This window comes from Carassius auratus, unplaced genomic scaffold (assembly GCF_003368295.1).
Source record: "Carassius auratus strain Wakin unplaced genomic scaffold, ASM336829v1 scaf_tig00005328, whole genome shotgun sequence".
In the NCBI taxonomy this organism is placed as follows: Eukaryota; Metazoa; Chordata; class Actinopteri; order Cypriniformes; family Cyprinidae; genus Carassius; species Carassius auratus.
In genome coordinates, this window is record NW_020523650.1 from 86,105 (window position 1) to 108,984 (window position 22,880).

A 22,880-nucleotide genomic window follows, 5' to 3' on the forward strand; every position below is an offset into this window, starting at 1 on the left:
GATATAGCCTTTGTGAGACCAAAAATAATAATAATAATAATAATAATAGTTAATTAAAAATGATGATTTAAGCGATATTTAGGTGAGTTAATTATTTAATACACCTAAATGAACTTTGTTGATGCTATTAATACTGTTTAAACATTATTTTTGCTATATCAGTGGTTGATGCTAGCATTTATAAAACTATATTTCAGACTGTCTGTTGTAAGTTACTGTGTTCAAACAAGAATTTAATTTGATAATTTTGATGTATTTTGGATTATGTAAATAATATATATGTCCACCTTTAGAATATTTGGTTTTTGCCGTAGCTCATAGCAGGCATGACAGTGATGTAAAGTGTCATTAAGAGAGGGCCAGTGGCATGCTCCTCACCCTCATGGATGGAGACATTTGATTGTCAAAGCCCTGGAGAAACTTCTACTCTATCTTTGATGTGCACTGATATGTCCTGGCTGCCTCTTCCGTCTGTGTCCTGTTCTAGACTCCACCAGTGTACTACATACTAATCATAAAAGACACTTCCAGCTCAAGGACATATAAATCACACGTGAATCATTACTGAAATGCCTGTAGCTTGAGCTGCCAGTTTGTCAATATGTATAATCCCAGCTCAAGCTCTTTATTTAATTCTGTGTATATCTCTGTTTAAAATCATTGGCAGTGATGCATACCATGGCAGTGCCTCTGTATGGTTTAAAAATGGTACTTTAAAAAAAAAAGACCTTACTGGAGCTCAACAGATTAGCCTGTTGCTCCCATAGCCTGCAGTCGATACAACTGTCGAGAGAATAAAGCTAGAACCTGTGACAAGCCTCCACAAGGCACAGAATCCAAACATACACACTCATTTCAGCCCAAACTAACAAATGAATAGGGAGCTAGTGCGGCTAGGGGTGTTCAGATTGAATTAGAATTGATTACATGTTCTTTTTCCCCTGAGTTGTGCCACAAAAGGACTAGCGTTATGCATTAGAATCAACTCAAGAAACTAGGGTACATGTGATTTTCCTCCTGCCAAGTCAGTGTCAGTTGATGTGCTGGTTTGTTTAATGTCCCTTTGCTGCTAGCTGGAGATAGCAGTCATCTAGCTCTTCATATTATGAATGCAGAGTTGAATGCAGCAGAGTCTAATGCGCTTTCCAGAAAGAGATGGTGCTGTATGGTGTACCGCGGAGGGTCACGTAGGAGCTGACTCCGGCTGTCTCCGCAGATAAGACACAGAGTATGAAGCATAACGATATCACTGGCACATTTGCAACAGCACATACATTCATCCATATAAACATACAATACGTATATAAAGGATTTTGCATAGTCCAAACCTCAGGAATGGCAAATATAATCATCGCCTTAAAGGTCAGAAACACCCTCTCTGCACTGAGAGATTAGTCTTCATGGCTCCATATGTACAGAATTCATCAAGTCATATGTCATTCGCAAACCTACATGTATGAAATAAGAGTTTGTCTAATGCAGTGTACTTAAAGAACGGAGCTCAAATACCCTAATAAGCACGTTTTATCTATTCAGTTGTGATTGCATTAAAACTATGTTGAACTAATGAGGAATCATTTGCTAATTCAAATAAGGCGCAGAGGTTGAATGGAGTTTGAGTGGGATTTAGCTGAGGGTAATGGCCAATTAAATGTTGCTATACATGTTTGCCTGTCACCCCACACAGGATTGATCCGTCTCCGCTCCAGCCCATCTCCTAGACTTCAGGGACTAAAGTACATCCTGAATGTAACAGCTACAGATGATAATGCCTCCGGTGGGCCGCAGTCTCTCTCCGCCATTGTCCAGGTCATTGTAGGAGTTGATGATGTCAACAACAACAAACCTGTGTTTGAAAAGGTACTGTGTATATAAAAAATCAATCTATTATCTATCTATATATTAACTTTATGCTTGTCTGCATATATATATATATATATATATATATATATATATATATATATATATATATATACACACATCATAGACTATCTCTATGCTTGTCTTCTCATTCAAAGAGTTTTCTTTATTTTCATGACTATGGAAATTGTAGATTCACACTGAAGGCATCAAAACTATTAATTAATACATGTGGAATTATATACATAACAAAAAAGTGTGATACAGCTTAAAATATGTCATATTGTAGGTTCTTCAAAGTAGCCACCTTTTGCTTTGATTACTGCTTTGCACACTCTTGGCATTCTCTTGATGAGCTTCAAGAGGTAGTCACCTGAAATGGTCTTCCAACAGTCTTGAAGGAGTTCCCCGAGAGATGCTTAGCACTTGTTGGCCCTTTTGCCTTCTGTCTGCGGTCCAGCACCCCTAAACCATCTCGATTGGGTTCATCTGGCCAGGTCATCTGGGGCAGCACCCTATCACTCTCCTTCTTGGTCAAATAGCCCTCGATGCCTTCAGTGTGACTCTACAATTTTCATAGTCCTGAAAATAAAGAAAACTCTTTGAATGAGAAGGTGTGTCCAAACTTTTGGTCTGTTCTGTATATATATATATATGTGTGTGTGTGTGTGTGTGTGTGTGTGTGTGTGTGTGTGTGTGTGTGTGTGTGTGTGTGTGTGTGTGTGTGTGTGTGATACCAAACCGTTCCCTTGGATGTGTGAACATCAGAGGTTATGGATTTCCATTGAGAAGTTCTCTTACTTGTAGGCCCACAGCATGTGTGTTTAACTGTCAGGTTTCGCACACGGGTTTTCATGCTCACCTGATTGATTGAACAACATAGTGTTTGCAGCCAGGCTTTACCTAGCTGTAGGATGAAAGAGACCATCACAGAGAGGACTGGGTCTCTTGTTATTAATTAGGTGTCAGAAGTGGCCATCAAAGGGAAAGTTGGTGGACTGATTTGGGAATTGCCACCATGTATTTGGAAGGGATTTATATACATCTTCCTTTTTCTTCTCTGTTTGTCCCCCTTGCAGTGTGCTGAGTATAAAGACAAGGCATCAGTTCTGGAAAATAAACCAGAAGGAACATTTGTGCTGCAGGTCCATGCAGTTGATGCTGATGAAGGTGCCAATGGAAAAGTCACATATGGTTTTATGCATAAAGACAGTACTGTCCCTGCCTTCAGCATTGATCCAGAAACAGGTATTAGTTAAATTAAGTTTATGCATTTAGCAGACGCTTTTATCCAAAGCGACTTACAGTTCATTCAGGCTATAAATTTTCACCTATCATGTGTTCCCCGGGGAATCGAACCCCCAACATTGCGCTTGATCTACCAATTGAGCTACAGGAACACTAAATAATCAAATGTCATTGAGATAAAAGTCACAGGATTTGAAACAAAACATGTTTTCTAACCAAACCTGAAGTCTCATTAAGCACTTTCTTATAATGTCATGTGCTCACTGTTGACGCTCGCTCTCTCTCTCTCTCTCGCTCTCTCTCTCTCTCTCTCTCACACAATGAAATGTAAGCCTTGAAGTATTTTCACTAATTCCAACTTGTTTAATTCACTTTAATCATAGCCTTTCAAAGCGTGGCAATTCTCTTTTTAAAGAAATTGAATGCTTTATGAAAAGTAACTGATCATTGAACATCAAATAGTGTGTCTTTTATAGAGGAGAATGGATTGCGCTGAGAGAAACGTGAAGCACGTTTGCAATGTCTTCTTAAATGCAAATGTGAAACTGTAGAGAGATTTGACACTGAACAAAAATGAAGGAATATTTTGCACAAATCTGCTGTGCATCTAAATAATGAAAAAATGAAGGAATATTTTGTACAAATCTGCTGTGCATCTAAATAATGTTGCTTGCTTGGTTTCAAAAGATTGTTTCATTCCTTTTTATACAAGATTAAATAGGGATGTAACCTTACTGCAGGTTATGACAAAATTGTATTATCTGCTGTACTGTGAATTTATATTGTGACAAGTCAGCTGCTTCCTACCTGATTATCATCGGCACCCCGTCCTAAATCGCCATCCTTCACCAGGCTCCCGACAGGAGTGGGTGTGTGAGAGAGGAGGGGCACTGGATGAGCCAGGGCTGGCGGCGTGTGATGAGGCACACCTGAAGGAAATTTATCCTCATTACCGCCGCTGTTTAAAAGCCCAACGCGCCTCTCCTCGAGAGACTGGTCTCTTCCCCGTGCATGCACACCGGTGTCCTCGTGGGTCCAGGAAGGGTGCGTTGAAGGATTCCCGTGCCACCAAAGATGTGACCCTGCCGGACCCACGGTCCCGGTGAGAACTGCACCCATTTACATGGCCATCAGGCCAGAATGCCAGGCCGTTCATCCCCTGCAAGCGCCATAGCCAATGAGAAGGATGTGGCCGCTAGAAGAAGCCGACACCCCAAATGCCCCGGACCGGAGAGGGGAGCGTGTGTGGCGCCGGACTCCGCCCCTTACCTGGACCCTTCCTCCATGAACACTGCCTGACCCACACAATCCCTGCAGCACGGCGAGGACACCAGATTCCCTGTTGTTTTGGACACGTCTCCCCTTTGGCCACTTTAATTTCCCTGTTTTCTTTTATTTTCAGTTAATAAAAGCCTCTCCAAGGCCTGACGCCATGCCCACAGCGGGGGAATCTTTAGTTTGCTCCTCCCGCCACAATATGTATTAGAATCTGGTGAATGTTGTTTAAGTATCAGTGAGAAGTTCAGTGGTAACAGAGGTACTTTTTCAGGTGTTATTATAACTGCTGTGACATTTGATCGGGAGAGGCAGAGAGAGTATGCAGTAACAGTGACGGCCACGGACCAAGCGGCGGACCCCCTCATAGGCATCTGCCAGCTCAACATTTTTATCCTCGACGAGAATGACAACAGCCCCAAATTTGAGAACCTGCGCTACGAATGTGAGCAATGATCACCTTCTTTTTAACATATTTAATGTTTCATACCTGCAGGGTTGTACATTGCTAAGAAGTATAGGCACTTAGTGTAGTTAAATATCCATGCTGTTCTAAGCTTCTTTACGTAGTTTCCTGACCAGATGCTATGCTGGAAGATTTCAACAGCAACCAATTTGTCTGTCCACATCACACATGAAAATAAGGCAAGATTTATAAAACTCAACCTACCAAAGAGTTGTCTCGCAACTGAACTGTGTAAAACAAAATGATGTTTTATTAACAAGGTTCAGAAGGAGCACATCAGATACTTAGCCTAATCTACACCGGTGGACCACAATCAAGTAATCAATACCATAGTATAAATACCGCTGACTTACCTCTATCCAGGCCTTGTCCTCTCTCGTCCTTCACTGCCATCGCTCCTCTTTTGTATCCTTCCGGAGCTCTTCCGTGGGACGCGAGACCGGCGAGCGGAGCAAGTGTCGCTCATTTCCCAATCACTCCACCGGCCTCGCTCTGTTCCCACGGCTCTCGGCCCCGCCCCACCTGTCACAGATGCTTTTTATGATTTTCCATATAGTGCTTGAGGGATTTATCAATGCATGTAAACAAACATGTATAGAGCCAATAAGATAATTAACAAAGCTTTATCTAAAGCTGTTTAGTGGAGAAAGTCATTTTCCTTACACATGCCTAACACTACATCACAGAACTATATATGAAAATGATTTTTAAATTAATTTATTTTGGTTAAGATTTGTCGAAGTATCTTGCACATCCAATTTCAAAGATAGGATCAGAGGATGTGCGTGTTTCCAGTGCAATAATCAGAGTCTTGCCACTAACAGACTTCTTACGTGAGGACACCATGATCGGGACCAGTTTTCTGCGAGTGGCTGCGCATGATGATGATTACAGCACTAACGCGGCCATCACTTACTCCATGTCCGAGGAGCAGCCGGAGTATCTACGTGTGAATCCACTCACTGGCTGGATCTACGTGAACCAGGCAATCTCGCAGGTGAGTCCTGCTCCAAACAGCCAACTTGGGCTTATTTTGTACTGTGTGAAGTCCTGATAGTTGAAATAGTGAGTTCACCTGTATGTGTGGGTGCTCCGTTCCATCAAGAAGTCGCATTTTAAAAAGCAAGTTTCAGACTTGAACTTTCTCAGGAATAGTTTCCAACAGAATGATTCATCATTAAACCCTCCCAGAGGGCAGGAGTTTGAGGTGTGTGAAAACAGATCCAAAATTGTGCTTGCAACATGAATATTACATAGTTCTTGTGTGAAGTTTTAAGATGCTGCGGTGTGAATGATTTAGCAGGTCCACAACTGTTTCTCACAGCACTCTGCTCAGATGATTGATTTGGTGGTAACAAGGTCTTTTACAGATTCAGCTTGTTTTTGTAAAGTTGATGAGAGGAATAACCTCGCAGAGAAGTACAAAAGACTTGTTTAAGCATCAATAGTGATTACTGATGGGCTGTTTGTTTTTGTGTGAGTAGGTGTTTAGGTTTGAAAGACACTGATATAGGACTAACTTTGACAAGAGACATTTGTAAAACGGTTGCTATGACTACCAAGGTCTTGTGTTAGCTGGTGTATATGGCGAGGCTTTGTGTGTCCGTGTTGAGCATTTGTATATTTTATTTGTCCGATTACAGAGGGTGGGTGAAATTTGTGATCATTTCACATCATTCGACTTGCAGACAGCCAGCTATACAAATCTGAATGTTGTGTACACGGACAGCTTCTGTGATTTTGCTGATATACACAGGCATCTGCAGTGAGATGACAATGATTACAGTGATGGATCTTTCTGTTGTGTTGAAACACTTGACACAGTTCCATTTAAAGGTCATCCTTAGTGTTGTAGTTTTGATGCCAAGAATATATTCTTTGCGCAGGATCAACCTCTTAAATAAATAAATTAAAAATAAAACAACTGAACATTTTCACATTTATGCTGTAAAAAGTAAGTGCTCTATTTTAAGTCAAGTCAAGTGTGCACTGTGCACGTAAACTGCCAAAACTCAAATGGAATCGCATTTGAATTTTGCATTTGAATTTCCAACGTCTACACGGAAACCTGTCAGTCAAGTGACAAGGGTGGGGCCATTTTACTGGGCGTGTCTTACTTTTTTTTTTTTTTTACTGTTTTTCCTTCTTTTTCTCAAAGATTTCACTCTGGGATTGCAGATTTAATAAAATTTTCAGTCTTAAATTGTATTTGACGTCTCAATAATTGTTTGATTGTTTCCAGAGGACCTACATCAGCAGGCAGATCATTGCTACAGATGGAGGCAATCGGAGCAGTTCAGTCGAGCTGGCAGTCACCATCACTAACGTGAAGAACCAGCCTCCACAGTGGGAGAAGGACAAATATGAGGTCGTCATACCTGAAAACATTGTCAGAGACACTCCAGTAGTGGTATGCACTTAACATAATGCTAAACATTTATAAACTACTAGATCTCTACAAAAATATATGAATTTTGTAGTTTTATGGCTGCTTTTACTGCACTTAATAACAAGATCAATGTCATACAGGATAACAAACAGTGACTGTCAGTGGTTCTACAGATATTCATTACATAAAGATGTTGATATCACCAATACTAAATATACTGTGAATGTGTAACGAAGAGGCAAAACAAACATACAGATTCTGCTAAGTGATTTATAACTTTGGCCTTTGAGACACACCTGTGAGGCGCTCCATTAATGACCATGTCTTTCAAGCATGCATTGAAGGAATGCTATGAACGATGTGGATAATTTTTAATCCCACAATATGGTTCTGGGTATTCCTTGAGGGGATTGAGTTCCCAGACACTGTCGACTTTACTGTCACATACAGGCGGTTACGACTGACAGTTTGTGCTTTCTGCTTGACCACACAGAGTCTTCACACAGCCTGTCACAAATCCACAAGTACACAAAGGCACACACACACATACACAGGCCATTTAAACTAATGGTAAGATGCTGTAAGATTCTCTAATCTCCAATCCCCACTTCAAGCAGCGTTTCTGTAGCCCTGCCAAGAATCATCTGATCCTTCGCTTCAAATTTTCAGGATGTTGTTTCATTACATTCAATATTTAGGAAGTCAGCCAATCACTGAATCATTGGATAATTTATGGACATTTCTTTTTTTTCTTTTTTTTTTTCATTCGGTTACAAATGCACTGAAAGCATTAATTTGCTGAATTTCCTGGAATACATTTATTGCCATTAAGACCATTATTAATGCAGATGAGCATTTCATGAAGATCAGCATAAATAAAGTGCAAGGAGGAACAAAGGGCAGAAGTTGCTGCATTTTGGATAAAAAATACAGTAAAACTATAATATTGCACTACAGTATTTTATAGTAATATAATTTTAATATGCCAATTTGGTGGTCAAAAAAACAACAACATTTACATTAGGAAACTGATCACTTTATCAATTGAATGGATAATTGCTGTATAAAATAATTACAATTGTATTTATTTAAATGAAATTAAAATCATATTTATCCCAAACTTTCGAATGGTAGTGTATATGTGAATGTTAAACAATTTCCCCCTGGCAGACTATCAAGGCCACCTCTCCGCTGGGCGACCCGAGGGTTACTTATAACTTGGAGGATGGATTGGTGCCAGAGAGCAACATGCCTGTTCGTTTTTACCTAACCCCGAATCGTGAAGATGGCTCTGCCTCTATACTTGTCGCAGAGCCCTTGGACTATGAGACGACCCGCAACTTCATGCTTAGGGTTCGAGCTCAGAACGTGGCTCCTGTTCCTCTGGCTGCCTTCACTACTGTCCATATAAACATCACAGGTAAAGGATATCCTATTTACTATTGCCAGTGTATTCCTATCTGTGCAGTCTCTTGTGTAGTCTGATAGTCCAACTGATCCTTTAACTCAATCAGAATGAAAAAACCCTTATGTAAAAGTTGATTTAGCTCAGTCCAGTTCAAAAAATAAGTGGTGCAGGTCTTATATAAATCATTGAATAGAGAGTTCCGTGTAAACCTTTCATGAACTTAGATCAGATTTAAAAGTACCTTGTATGCACAACCAGTACAGTGAAGGACAAACATATGCATGTTTTTATGATTTTACATTTAATTTAAAGCCATGCTCAGATGTTTCAGGCCTGTAATACCTTTCTGTAATATCTACTTCATGTCCTTTCAGTTATTTTGAACTTAGTTTGTAACAACATGCATAGTTCATAAAGTTTACATAGAACTCTCTATTCAGTGATTTATATCAGACCTGCACGATCACCACAATGTAAACCCAGATTTTGAAGATTATTTATTTATTTATTGTAGGGCTTGTAATTTAATGCATTAATTGGATTAATTAATTATGGAGAAAAATCACGTGTTAAAATTATTAATGCATCTGATGCACTTGCCCCGCCCCAGACCTATGTGGATCATCTGCCATTTCATACAGTCGATTGATGACTAATATGAGGCAGAACAACAACTTACTGCGTGATGGAGCCTAGAAAATGTCCCTAAAATTCAAGATATGGGGCAAAACGCCCATTTGAGATTGTGTCTCAAATTTACATCACATAGTTAAGAAATATCAGACAAGAAGTAGGCTAAGTGCAATATCACACTAGTGTGAATGTGATACTCATCTTATACAACAGTTCATTAAGATAAAATTGTGTTATTTTAGACACAATGTTGTCGGTTTTGATAAATTTTGCCAACCAGAAGATAAAGACAAAGCAGAACTGTTAATTTCGAGCAACCTACAGCGGCATTTCATTTCTTAATCCACGTTTTGCGTGAGTAGGCTTTGAAGTGGCGCTGCACAGACCAATCAGTGTATGACATCAAAGTACTGTGAAAGCGATTCAAAAGCACAAGTATCCATATGCTCTCTAAAGCTCTTGCGGTACTTTGATGTCACACACTGATCGGTCTGATGGTGATGACCCGCTTCAGTTCGAACAAGCCTAATGAGTCAATGAACCATTCATAAGGAATCATTTGCTTCACTCCTGAATGAATCAGCCATTTGAACAAATCGAATGAATAAATGACTCCATTACTTAATCATAGATATAATAATACAATTTAGAAAATAAATTATTAAAGTTATAGTTCACCCAACCAGAAATTACAATTCTGTCATAATTTACTAACATGGTCCAATATATATTTAATACATTTTAGCAAACAAAATATTTCTTGCTGAACCTACGTTTTGTAATCTCTGTTTGATGCTTTACACAACAATGACTTTAAATGATCTTTTGGGAGTAATTTCTCCAAATTTGATGTACGATTAATTCAATTAATTAATCACCACATCATGTAATTCATTAGATTAAAAATTTTAATCGCTTACCAGTCCTATGTTTTTGTTAAATACTAATGACCTAAGATTTTTGCACAGTAGTGTATAATGCAGCATTTTGATTATAATGAGATGTGAAGTGAAGTGTAACATGAAATGCAGATCTTTGTATTAGCAGAGATTATGTTAAGAATACACAAATTTATATTTTCACCAAATTGGTGAATTTTGGATGCATGTAAACATTAAATTTAGATCATTTGAAGTTGGACTTAATTGATTAAAAGGAACAGAGATCTGTTCATGTAATCACTGTGGTGCTTTTTTACAAACCATTTAAATTTGTTGTTTTTGCCTGAACTTTCTTATTTCTTTATCAAACCAATTTACAAGGAAGTGTCTTAATACTGTATATTTAAACTGCAATAAATGCTTTTCTAGCTTAGATTTTTTTTTGTCTTGTTTCCAGCCAAAATATCTAAAAATTCTTAAATTAAGAAAGATTTTCTAGACACGTTAAAAATTAATGTCTTGTTTTCAGAAAAAAAAAAAAAAATAAGTGAGTTTTTGCTTGAAACAAGCAAATGATCTGCTAATGGGGTAAGCAAAATAATCTTGTTTTTTTTTTCTGAAAACAAAACAATAATTTTAACTTGTCTAGAAAAATGTTCTTGTTTTAAGAATTTTTAGATTTTTTTTTTTTTTATTATTTTTTTTGTGGCAGTTTAATCACCTTTAAAATTACATATTTTAATCCATTTGTTTGAATTCCTGATCCTTGTCCTTACACTTGTGAATTTATTTTTATAATCCAATCATGCTCTTAAACTCTTGCTCTACACCAGTTATGACTGCTCCATAATACTAATCTGGCTACAACTCCAGCTACAGTCCTCTTACAACTCCAGTTGTATTAACAAATATTTTTTTAATTTCTGTATTCTTAAAATATGTATGTTAATACATCGTAGTGGTATGAGGATACTGGATACATAAGTTTTGTGATCTGAATGGTAATATCTTCATTGGAAATACTTTATAGTTCCGTGTATGCTGCAAATATATAATTAATATGTTCTGTTGCTTTTGACTTATTTACACCAGCCCTTCTTTCTCTATTTAAGATTACAGCCATTGCAGTGTTCAAAAGAGATGGCGAGGGATCGAGAGACAGAGAGAGAGAGAGAAAAGAGAGGCAGAGCGAAATGAGGGATTGCTGTGGGGGGGGGGGGGGGGGGTCGTAATGGATTGGGCCTTCCTGTTTAATTCATGGTTTACGGCTTTGGCTGATAGAAAATTAAAACCTCAGAGTACATCAGATGGTGATTAGTTTCTGGAATCATTGAACCCATTAAAGATCTTACCCTAAATTCCAATGTCCTCATGTCCCTTCTAGTACTGGGAGCAGCATATTTTAGGAGAGTAGGCTTGGTCTTTCCTCTTGAACACACAGAATCCACTAATGTAATAAAGCTTTGATAAGACGTAATGTCAGAGTTAAGATAAGTCAGATTTGTTTCTGATGGAAAACCAGAGTTTATTTTCAACAGTCTCTTTGCTTCACATGTGAGGATCAGTGCCCCTCATCAGCTGTGAGCAGCTTGATTTCCTCAAGCAGATCTGAGGAGGAGGCTGTACTTGACGTCATTGACTGCTTTTAGAATGCTGAAGAGGGGGCATATTATGGCGAAGGGCCCGAAACCCCACCTCTGACGCAGACAACACAGCCCAGTGTGGACAGTGAGCTGATCCAAGTTCTAATCAAGGCTGTAGAGGATGTCAGGATGTCGTCAACATAACTCCCACCAACGACCTGCCCCCTGTTCCTGCCTGCAGTTCACAAGGAACTCACCTGGATGTGGCACGCCCCCTATTTAGTGCATTAATCCCCCTACTTCTTATTCTCTCACTACTGTTGATCAGTGTTCAGGTTAATGCATTACAAGTAATGTGAGTTACGTAATCAGATTACTTTTTCAAGTACTTTTTAATTTACAAGTAAATATCTGTTACTTTTCAAATAAGTATCGCTAGTTACCCCCCCCCCATTTATTGATTGAAAGCTCTCCTGTCCCCATGTTGAGAATAATCAGGAGTCATATGTTATTTTACTTATGTTATGTTATATTATTAAACTTTCCACAATGGTGGTGCTCCAAGTATTCCAGGCCAAACTTCTTGGTACCATGGACGAGTCCAGACAGAATTCTGATGGCTTCAAAGAGCTGCACACAGCAAAACCAGTCTTAAGTCACTGGGGTATATTTTTAGCAACAGTCAAAAAAAAAAAAAAAAAAAAAAAAAAAAAGTGCAAAAATGTATAAAAAATACAGATTTTTCTTTTATGTAAAAAGTCATTAAGATATTAAGTAAAGATCATGTTCCTTGAAGATATTTTGTAAATTTCCTACTGTAAATATATCAAAACTAATTTTTTATTAGTAATGTGCATTGCTAACAATTATTTAGGACAAATTTAAAGGCAAATTTCTCAGTATTTCGATTTATTTATTTATTTCAGCACCCTAAGATTCCAGATATTCAAATAGTTGTATCTCGGCCAAATATTGTCCGATCCTAATAAACCTTACATCAATGGAAAGCTTATTTATTCAGGGATGAAACATGCCTAAATGTAAATATCCAAGCCAAGGCCACATTATTATTTTTTTCTTTGAATGACAGGGAGCCCAATATCAGTGTGTAACAGACTTATAATAAAGCCAACTGAAAGTCTTTTTTCTTTTATATGCAAAAAAAAAAAACTGATGAAAATTTCATACAACTTGTTTGTCAAGTTTGACCGTTTGACTGTCTGCTGTTGACAGATGTCAATGACAACGTTCCATTCTTCACCTCCTCCATATACGAGGCATCTGTGACTGAAGGGGCGGAAATTGGGACTCTACTTCTTCAAGTTTCAGCTAATGATCTTGACCTGGGACTGAATGGGAAGGTATGAAATAGTGTTTTTCAATTGAAATAGCTATTCACTCAGTCAACCTCCATCTGTTAACACTGTACTCATACAGTACACTATGCTAAACATTATGTTCACTGTTGAAAGATCTGTAAAATTCAAAGAACATTTGTGATACAACCTTGCTTTAAATGTGGATGAATTAAATGATCTTGATACTGTATCTCACTATGACCTCCGTCATATTTCAATGGCAAGACAAACATATACAATATGTAACTTTTAGATTTCATTATTTTGTAGATAAATGTATGTACTGCACACATTCAATGCAATATCAGTTATATTTGTTTATTAGAATTATATGCAGTCTGTCATTCTGTGAAATAGTATTACATTAGAAAGTATCTGTTAGTTCAGTGGTTCTCAACCACATTCCTGGAAGACCCCCAGCACTGCACATTTTGCATGTCTCCTTTGCCTGACACACCCATTTCAAGTGTGTGAGTCTCTACTAATAAGCAGGTGAACTGAATCAGGGTTGTTTGATTAAGGATACATGCAAAACGTGCAGTGATGGGGGTCCTCCAGGAATGTGGTCACATGATCATTCAGAATTTGGCTACTTAATGTTTTTGTGGAGACTAAGATACATTTTTATGTTCATTTAGATGAATAGAAAGTTCAAAAACAGCTTATTAGCAAATGTATTTGAAATATTTGCTTTTGTCCTTGCTGTATAAACCTACAAAAAAAAAAAAAAAAACTACTATACATACATACGTACAATCTTTTGAGTATGTTTCTGTTGATCTATTGGCCAATAGTGAACATGTGACTGTTCTGAAATCCTTGTTGTTGAGCCATGCTGTGGACACTGGCTCTGAAGGGTGTGATTAAATGTTCATGTCTCTATGCATTTTTTTTTATAGAGGGGCCTTTCAACAGTCCTCTGAATTACAAATGCCATGCAATGGCTCAGTAATGAGTACCATTTGTGGGTGTGAATGCCAATATCATTCTTTTCTCTTACAACACCCCCTCACACAGCCCCTTTGTGCCAGATGGGGTTTGCTGCATGTTTTATTAATCTGACCCCTGCAATCATTGTATTATGCCTTCTACATTTAATTCAGCCTCTTACCTGTGTTCTCGACTCTAATGTGGCCAGCAGGGCATCATTTAATACTCACACCATGCTGGTTTAGTGCAGCCATTCAGAGCAGCTTGTCTGGTAATTGTTGTTTGGGCCTTGTTGAAACAGCAGTTGGCACTTCTTCGTCAATTCAACAGTTTTGGCTATCTAAATTATCTTCATTATTCTTAACTTGAATGGCCTTGATTTCTGCTTTACCTGCTGGGAAATTGCCAATGTGCGTTACAGGCATTGCTGACAGAACACACAACAGGAGGTCTCAGTTTCAGGTCAGAACGGTTGGTGAATAAATTATGAGGAAAAGGTCGCATTGTTTAATTACATGTGGTTAGATGAGGCGGAATAGCATTTAACACACATATACATACACATAGGCAGGCCAGTGTTAATTGTTAATACGTTTTTTTAAACACAACCCTGTTTGACCCTGACAGGTTTGGAACTATTTCTCCTCTGTATTTAATTTATTTTTGACCTTTTTTTTTTATTTTTATTTTTTTATTGTGTCTCAGATCTCATACTCCCTACTGAATGACCGTAGTGGAGACTATCAGTACTTCCGCATTGATCCAGAGCTGGGCACCATCTACACAGAGGCTGTGTTTGATCGAGAGACCAAGGGATCTTACCTTTTGGAAGTGAAGTCAGTAGATGGCTGGGAATCAGGCAGGCCAGGGAAACATGGACAGCCTAACTCAGGTACAGTGAACCCTATTTGGCAGAGTTACAATAAATGGTTAAAGCTGATATTCACACTTATTATAAATTATACAACAGTTACTGCCTGTCCTCAAATCTGATTAGTTGAGTAGCATTACAAAAATTCTACAGTCCAAAATCACTGGGACTGAATGTCTGTTTGTAACATTGTTACGTGCTTGTAAATCAATAGATGGCCACAGTTCGGTCATTGAATCATTAATAGAACTAATTAATTAAACCACTTTTATTAAGGAATTCTACTGTTGTGTGTGGTGCAGAAATACACAAAGTAACTGACAATCAGGGTTGGAAATTAATGGGAGTATGGGTCAAAGTTAACACCAAAATGACTGAAAAAATGCCAATAAATTTTGAGTTGGGCCAGAAAGTGCCCCTGTATGAGTTCTTGTCTTTATTTTTATAACATATATATATATTATATAGTTAAGTAATATCAATGCAAACTGTTTTTCCCAAATATTAGCACAAGTGCTGATATGATAATGATTTTACAGTCCAATACACAACGTGTCAATATTAAGTGAATTACCAATGACCAATGAAACTAAATCCAAACAAAGCCACAACAAAACTGTTGCACTTCTATGAACAAAACAGCACTGGGTTTTTTAAATTAATTAGGCAGATCAATAAATCAATGACCCTTTAGGAAGACGTCCACTTGCTTGGTTCCTGAATTAATCAGCCACTTGAATGAATCGATTCAATGAACGACTGAATCGAAGACTCACTCATCAAGACAGTCGTTTGCTGCCACAAAGGGTGGTTTTAGTTTAATATTTAAAGGGGGGGGGGTGAAATGCTCGTTTTCACTCAATTTCCTGTTAATCTTGAGTACTTATAGAGTAGTACTGCATCCTTCATAACTCCAAAAAGTCTTTAGTTTTATTATATTCATAAGAGAAAGATAGTCTGTACCAATTTTTCCCGGAAAAACATGAGCCGCTGGAGGCCTGACGTGTGGGCGGAGCTAAAGAATCACGAGCGCCAGTAGGCTTTTGCATTGAGAGCGTTTGGAAGCTGTGACATTACCGTGAGGAAAAAAAACATCCAAAACAAACCATGGCTAACAGTCAGATTCAGCGTATATTTATGATCCAGAATCAGATCCAGAGACTGAAATTTAACAAGAGCAGCATCAGCAACAACGTCTCTATGTGGTATGTACTGAAACTGTATATATTTGCTTAGCAGTTTTGGAAAATGACTAAGTTCCACTTCATGTGGTCTTTTTTTTTTTTTTTTTTTTTTTTTTTAAGCTGTACATGTGGAAAGTGCAGTTTGATGCCAACATCGCATGTTGTTTACTTGATGTGCTTACGCGCCGATAGCTAAGTTAACAACACAGAGATATTTGAAGCAGTTTTACTCACCGCCTGCGGTTCCAACACACGATCATGACCCTTTTTCGTTGGGACTGCATTATCCTTAAGAAATAAACGATACGCAAATCCGGCGTCAAACTGGGCCTTGTTTGTAAAACAAGCATCCACTGGTCCCTTAATGCTGTTTTTTTTTTTGGTAATCTGTGCAGGGTTGTCTTGCCCTCACAACCAAAAATACACTTCTTTTGTGACATTTCGCGATGCTCTCGCTCTGATCAGTGAATGTCTGTTGTGCTCTCAGTGCTCTGCTATACGGGAGCGCGCGCCCATATAAGGAAATTCCGCTCCATTTAACGTCACACAGACCCATACTTGGAAAAAACTTTCCGAAACTTCCGAAAACAAACCGGAAAGAGTATTTTTGGAACAGAAACAGAACAGAACTCCTTCAAACGTACAACTTAATTTTTGAAACTTTGTTGATGTTTAGCATGGGAATCCAACTCTTTAACAGTGTAAAAAACTCAGTATGCATGAAATAGCATTTCACCCCCCCCCCCCCTTTAAAGTGTAATTTGATTTTACTTTTACAAAAAATATATAAAGATTGGTTTGTTTGTTTGTTTACTTAAATAAAGCAGTTCATAATGTCATGAGATTAGAGTTTATTCAAAAACATTAATCTCATGACATTATTTACTGTGCAACTACATATGCAGCTTCTGAGCCACATCTGCAGTCCAAAGATGGATTTTGTTGGCACTGATTTAATTTGATTGATAACAGCATTATGGTTAACCCTAACTAAATTTAATAAAATGTAAGAATTTAACATAAAATAGTGTATATATAATACACTTCTTGAAATCAGTTTGAGGGGGCAAATATCTCTTCTTAATGGAAAGTAAATGTCACTGCTGACAATTGTGTCTGGAAAGAAATGTATTCAATATCAACTTCATGAACTGTTGTATAAAAGCAAAATCGCACTTGCAGTCAGTATAAGACTGCTATAAATACCATTTAATTCACACACAGTGTGGTTACGACTTACACATAAGTCATTTTAAAACCAAAATGCCTCCCTTAGACATTCAGGAATCATGTAGATCTTATATAATGCTTGTGTTTGTCAGTGTCAATATGGTCACTGAAGCTTCCAATAAATCAAGAATGTAAGATAGTAATTACAGCTGTCAGTCACAACCACTGACAGTTTGAACGTAGCCAGTGGGGTTGTGATCTTCACAATACAGAGCTAAAGAGGATCTAAAGTTCAGGGGAATATTTCCATTAGCTGCATAAAATATTACATTGTATAATCCTTGTTTAATATAGACAGTGTGACAGTTTGATTCGATTTGTTAGACCACAGGGCTAGCCAGAATCTCACACAAATGGATTTTTCATTCATTGTGTGGAATATTAACAATATCTCTTTTGCCTTTGCTTTGCCTAAATAATCTACTAACACTTGAAGTCATTTAGACAAAAGTCGCCGGTTTAAATGTTGATGAAGGTGCCAAAGGAGAGGGGGAAATATCAGGGAGAAGCTGGGACAGTCTGAGAAAGAAATGAATTCTCTCTCTTCTCTCCCAGTGCTGTCTGTCTGCTCAATATTTGCCCTGCACTCCAAACAGAGGAGAAGTTGTGCACTCCAACACATTATAACTGTAGTGAAATACACAAATGTAGATTATCAAATTGACAACACAGCAGTGTCAAATATGGTCGAGCACACAGGAGACTGTTGAGTGTTGATTAGCGGAGAGTCATATGAACACACACATAATTACTCAGCAACATGTGAATGCTAAATGTACTAAGATGCTGTCAAAAATGTCAACATGACAATGAAACAAAACAACACGAGTGCTCTTTGAGCAGAAAATCACACAACAGTCATGCCTCTGCATCTGTGAGGGGAAAACATGACCACGTCTTCATGGCGGGTCTCTGAATAATATGCCAACCTGTCAAAGAGTGGCAGCTTAGCGTATGCTGTGCTCTTTTTACACAACATAACATGTCAGAAAGAGAACGGGATCAAGACTTGAATCAGAATCTATCCGCCTCACAGCCCTGACTGAACTGAAAGCTCTGAAAAGGTCACAGCATGTTTTATTATTTAGGTTTTTCTGTTTCTTTAAAGTATAGGATTTTATTTCCAGTTTTTGGGATAGTTCACCTAAAAATGACATTTCTCCTGTCATTCTAAACCCGTATAACTTTCTTCAGTGGAACATAAAATATATAAACAAATTAAAAAAAACTATTTTTAATGGTTACCAAAATGTTCGGTGACTAGTATTCTTCAAAATATCTTGTTATATGTTCCATTGAATAAAGAATGTCACCACGTTTTGGACCGACAACAACATTAGTGTGAATAAGTGATTTGAATGCAACCATCCCAAGTTTGAATCTGCTTTTTTTCTGATTCCATTCTTCTTGTTCCAGTCGCATATCAGCTCGTAGAGACATTTATGTTTAAATAAAAATGAATAAAATATTTAAAAAGTGGAAATAAGGTGAAATAAAGTCTAAAATGTATTCATTATTGGAATTAAAGTGTGTTGGATAATTTAATAGGCCTTTCACTGAAATAGAATGAGGTGTCCTCACCTTTATTGGAAGTAAGGGGTTGGGAAACATGTAAGGTCCCAATATGGCAGCCACATATCCATTTATGATTAATATATATATATTTGGGTTATTGGGCTACCTTGTTGAACGCATATCATTATATTTCACTTTCTTTTTTTTTCCAAATATAATTAATTAGTCCAATGAACCGTTCGGTACATAATGCGTACCGCGTACCGAACCGAAAGCCTCGTACCGAACGGTTCAATACGAATACGCGTATCGTTACACCCCTAATATATATATATATTAAATTGAATGAGACAAACAGAAGACACAGTGATTTGACAGAATTGGAATGAAATGTCAGATATTTCCAAAGATGGGAGGGAGGAGAGATGGAGAAAGAGAAGTGGGAAATGACAGAGGCAAACACTCGAATGTAAGAAATACAAGAAAAGTGAAGTAAAGATGAGAGTGTCTGAACACAGATTGCTAATCTTGTGTTTTTCTACTCTTGTCAGATACTGCGTATGTGCGTATTTTCATCAGCGACGTGAATGATAACAAGCCAGTGTTTGCTCAGTCTGTGTATGAAGTCGACGTGGATGAGGATGCTGACGTGGGCTCCACCATCCTCACAGTCAGCGCTAATGATGAAGATGAAGGTATGTGAAGATGAGGAGGGGCATTGGATGATGGGTAGATCAGTTTGCTCATTTGTAAGACGGAAGTGGGAAAATATGGAGTATTGACTAGGGGTGAAAATGAGGGTCATAGATTTAGAACCCGACATCACAACTCAGGAGTTAATATATTTTCTACAAATTGTAAGGGAAATGAAGAATAATTAATTAATGAAGAAGAATAAAATCAACGACATGTTTAATTATGAGGTAAAATTTTACATTTTTATTATATATTTCATTTTATATTTAAAGAATAATTAGGAAATTTTAAATATGGAAAAAAAGGAAGATCAAGTAAAAAGGGAAATATTATTTCTATATTTACAGTGATACTGCAGTTTGACTACATTAGGGCATAAACCTCTCACAGGGCTTGGCTAGCACACAGCGATATTAATGAACCACGGTTAAAACATGTTCCCATGAGTTTGAGTTTGTCTCCAGGCTAATGCTCTCATATTCTTCTGCTCCATGCTATAACATCTGAACCATTCATGAAAGAGAGACGGAGAGAGTTGGTTCCTCATCAATATACCTTGAGAACCTAACAAATGCTGCTCCCAAGATAACCACCAGCCTCATACATTGCCATGGAAAAGCCTTGGCTAATATTTTTTGTTTTATAACACACTCCAGAAACACACAAAGAGGATAGTCTACATAATTCATCAGCCAGCCCGTCTTGGTATATAGATGCACTACTGAAGCACATAATTCCCTGTGGTCCAGTTGAATCTATGATTTGATGCAGAAGTGAGGAAGGGAATTATTGTATCAGTCATTCGTCATAATACAGCCTGGAGTTGCTGGACATTCCTTGAGCCCAAAGCTTTACCCTGATGAATAGATTTCCGCCTTCACCGCAGCGCTGACTTAAGACTCGCAGCCACTGGAGCAGAGCCACAGGAAACTGGCGAGACATCAAAGTACATCTGCACTTTCATAAGGAAGCTGCGCTTGATTTTGTGCATTAGCAGAAAATGCTAATATTCCCTAATGCAATTTTGTGGTAGTACCCTAGCCAACACGAGATGGTGAAGATGAAATGGCCATAAGGCTCCTAATGTGTCATTCCCTATTCATTAACCTTGTACCAGCAGGGATATCCAAACACATTGCAAGATCTGAAGGACTGTTAAGCAGGAGTGTTTTTGCTCTGTTTGCTTATCTGTTTCTATGGAGTCTCTTTGCATTTATTACCTACTTCAGAGAGATAAGTTCTAAATACATAATAACATCGGAGTAATACATTTTTTTTATAATATAACATGCTCACAATACATGCATTGCATCTTTCACTGTTTAATTAACAGAGCTCAAAAGGGGATCCAAACATTTACTATAAGTTTTCTCTGTGCTCCATTCCCTTACATCTGTCCGCTTATAAATTAAATGTATACTAAATTGTATCTGCAAATTCAATAAGCACAAAGAAATTTCTGTCATGACAACTCTCGGAGGGATTGGCATGGTAATGCACATGACAATGTTAATGTATTTGGTCTTGACGGAATAGATCTGCTACACTGCTGCTGTGGCAGAGCAAACACTGAGACTGAATGGACCTGAGGTCTGAAGTGTCTGACAAGACCTGAGATTGGACCTGAGGTCTGAAGTGTCTGACAAGAGCTATGTAAAAGTACAGAGAAAAGTTTTAGTGCAGGACAAATCTGAAATAAATGAATATGTTCATGGACCAAAATGTTTAGAAAAAGAAGATCATTTTTAATTTAGTCTTATCTTCACCTAATTTAAAGTTTATTGGTTCCATAGTTTCCAAGTTTCCATGGCTAATCCTGACAGTAACCTCTAAAGTCCATTGAAGCAGTTTATTGTTCACCTGCAGCAAAAAGAAAGCTTGTTATCGTAATTTTAAAATAGATAATTATTATAATTATTTATTTTCTTGGCTAAACATTTTTCCAGCTTGTAGAAGCTTCTGACTTTTACCCTTTTGTTCAGTAGCCTTTATATCAGTGTCAGTGTTGGTCTTTGATTTCATCTTTGTTCCTCTTAAAAAAAAATTCAGGCCAGAGGAGGAAGTTTTCTTTGTTTTCATTAACTGCTCTTATTTTTCAGGTGCTAATGCCAAGTTGCGCTACCAAATTACATCAGGCAATGTAGGAGGTGTTTTTGACATGGAGCCCGAGGTCGGAACCATCTTCATTGCCCAGCCACTGGACTATGAACAGAACAAGCTCTATAAGTTGCACGTCTTGGCCTCTGATGGAAAGTGGGAAGATTATGCTACTGTAATAGTCACCATTGTGAATAAGAACGATGAGGCACCTGTGTTCTCTGTGAACGAGTACTACGGCAGCGTGACAGAGGAGATGGACGGTTCTCCTGTCTTTGTGTTGAAGGTATTATCAGCTCTGTTCAATTTTCAGATCACATGTTTGCTATTTTGAAATAAAATACATTTTGTGGCTCCTATTCATTAATAAATAAATAAAAAGATAGAAAGAAAATGTTAAGAGCCCCTCTAAATGAAACAAAAACAGGTCATGGGTGTGTGATTTACCACATTCTTCTTCCACTAATAGGCTTTTTGAAACGGAATAATACAACAATTCATTGGGAATTGCCCAAACACTGTGTTTCTTAATTATAGTGAAAACTGTGATTGATTTGTTCTTTTGAATGCATTCAACATTTTGATTGAGTCTCAAGAGGTTCATACATAATTATAAAAGTAAAAAAATGTGTAGCGAGTGACATCACTTTATTTGTCCAAAGATGTGAGAGGCTCATTTTCAATATATATATATATATATATATATATATATATATGCACTGAACAAAATTAAAAATGCAACACTTTTGTTTTTGCCCCCATTTTTCATGAGCTGAACTCAAAGTCTATGACTTTTTCTATTTACACAAAATGCCTATTTCTCTCATATTGTTCACAAATCGGTTTAAATCTGTGTTAGTGAGCACTTCTTCTTTGCCGCGAAAATCCTTCCACCGCACAGGTGTGGCATATCAAGATGATGATTAGACAACATTATTATTGCACAGGCGTGCCTTAGGCTGGCCACAATAACAGTCCAGTCCAAAATGTTATCACACAGCACAATGCCACAGATGTCGCAAGTTTTGAGGGAGCATGCAATTGGCATGCTGACTGCAGGAATATCCATCAGGGCTGTTGCCCCTTAAATTAAATGTTCATTTCTCTACCATAAGCCATCTCTAAAGGTGTTTCAGAGAATTTGGCAGTACGTCGAGCCAGCCTCACAACCACAGACCACGTGTAACCACACCATACCAGGACCTCCACATCCAGCATCTTCACCTCCAAAATCATCTAGCCACCTGGACAGCTGC

At 37.9% G+C, this 22,880-nt stretch overlaps 1 protein-coding gene across 1 annotated transcript in view; it reads left to right on the forward strand.

The window, feature by feature from the left end:
- The window catches only part of LOC113070832 (neural-cadherin-like), a 109,173-nt gene that overhangs the window by 37,305 nt on the left and 48,988 nt on the right, over positions 1–22,880 (forward strand). Inside the window, exons 7-16 of the mRNA XM_026244252.1 lie at positions 1,688–1,860; positions 2,940–3,108; positions 4,658–4,828; positions 5,674–5,846; positions 7,092–7,259; positions 8,409–8,658; positions 12,977–13,104; positions 14,737–14,923; positions 19,383–19,526; positions 21,627–21,910. Of these exons, the coding sequence (XP_026100037.1) occupies positions 1,688–1,860; positions 2,940–3,108; positions 4,658–4,828; positions 5,674–5,846; positions 7,092–7,259; positions 8,409–8,658; positions 12,977–13,104; positions 14,737–14,923; positions 19,383–19,526; positions 21,627–21,910 (1,847 nt within the window). The remainder of the gene's footprint in view (positions 1–1,687; positions 1,861–2,939; positions 3,109–4,657; positions 4,829–5,673; positions 5,847–7,091; positions 7,260–8,408; positions 8,659–12,976; positions 13,105–14,736; positions 14,924–19,382; positions 19,527–21,626; positions 21,911–22,880) is intronic.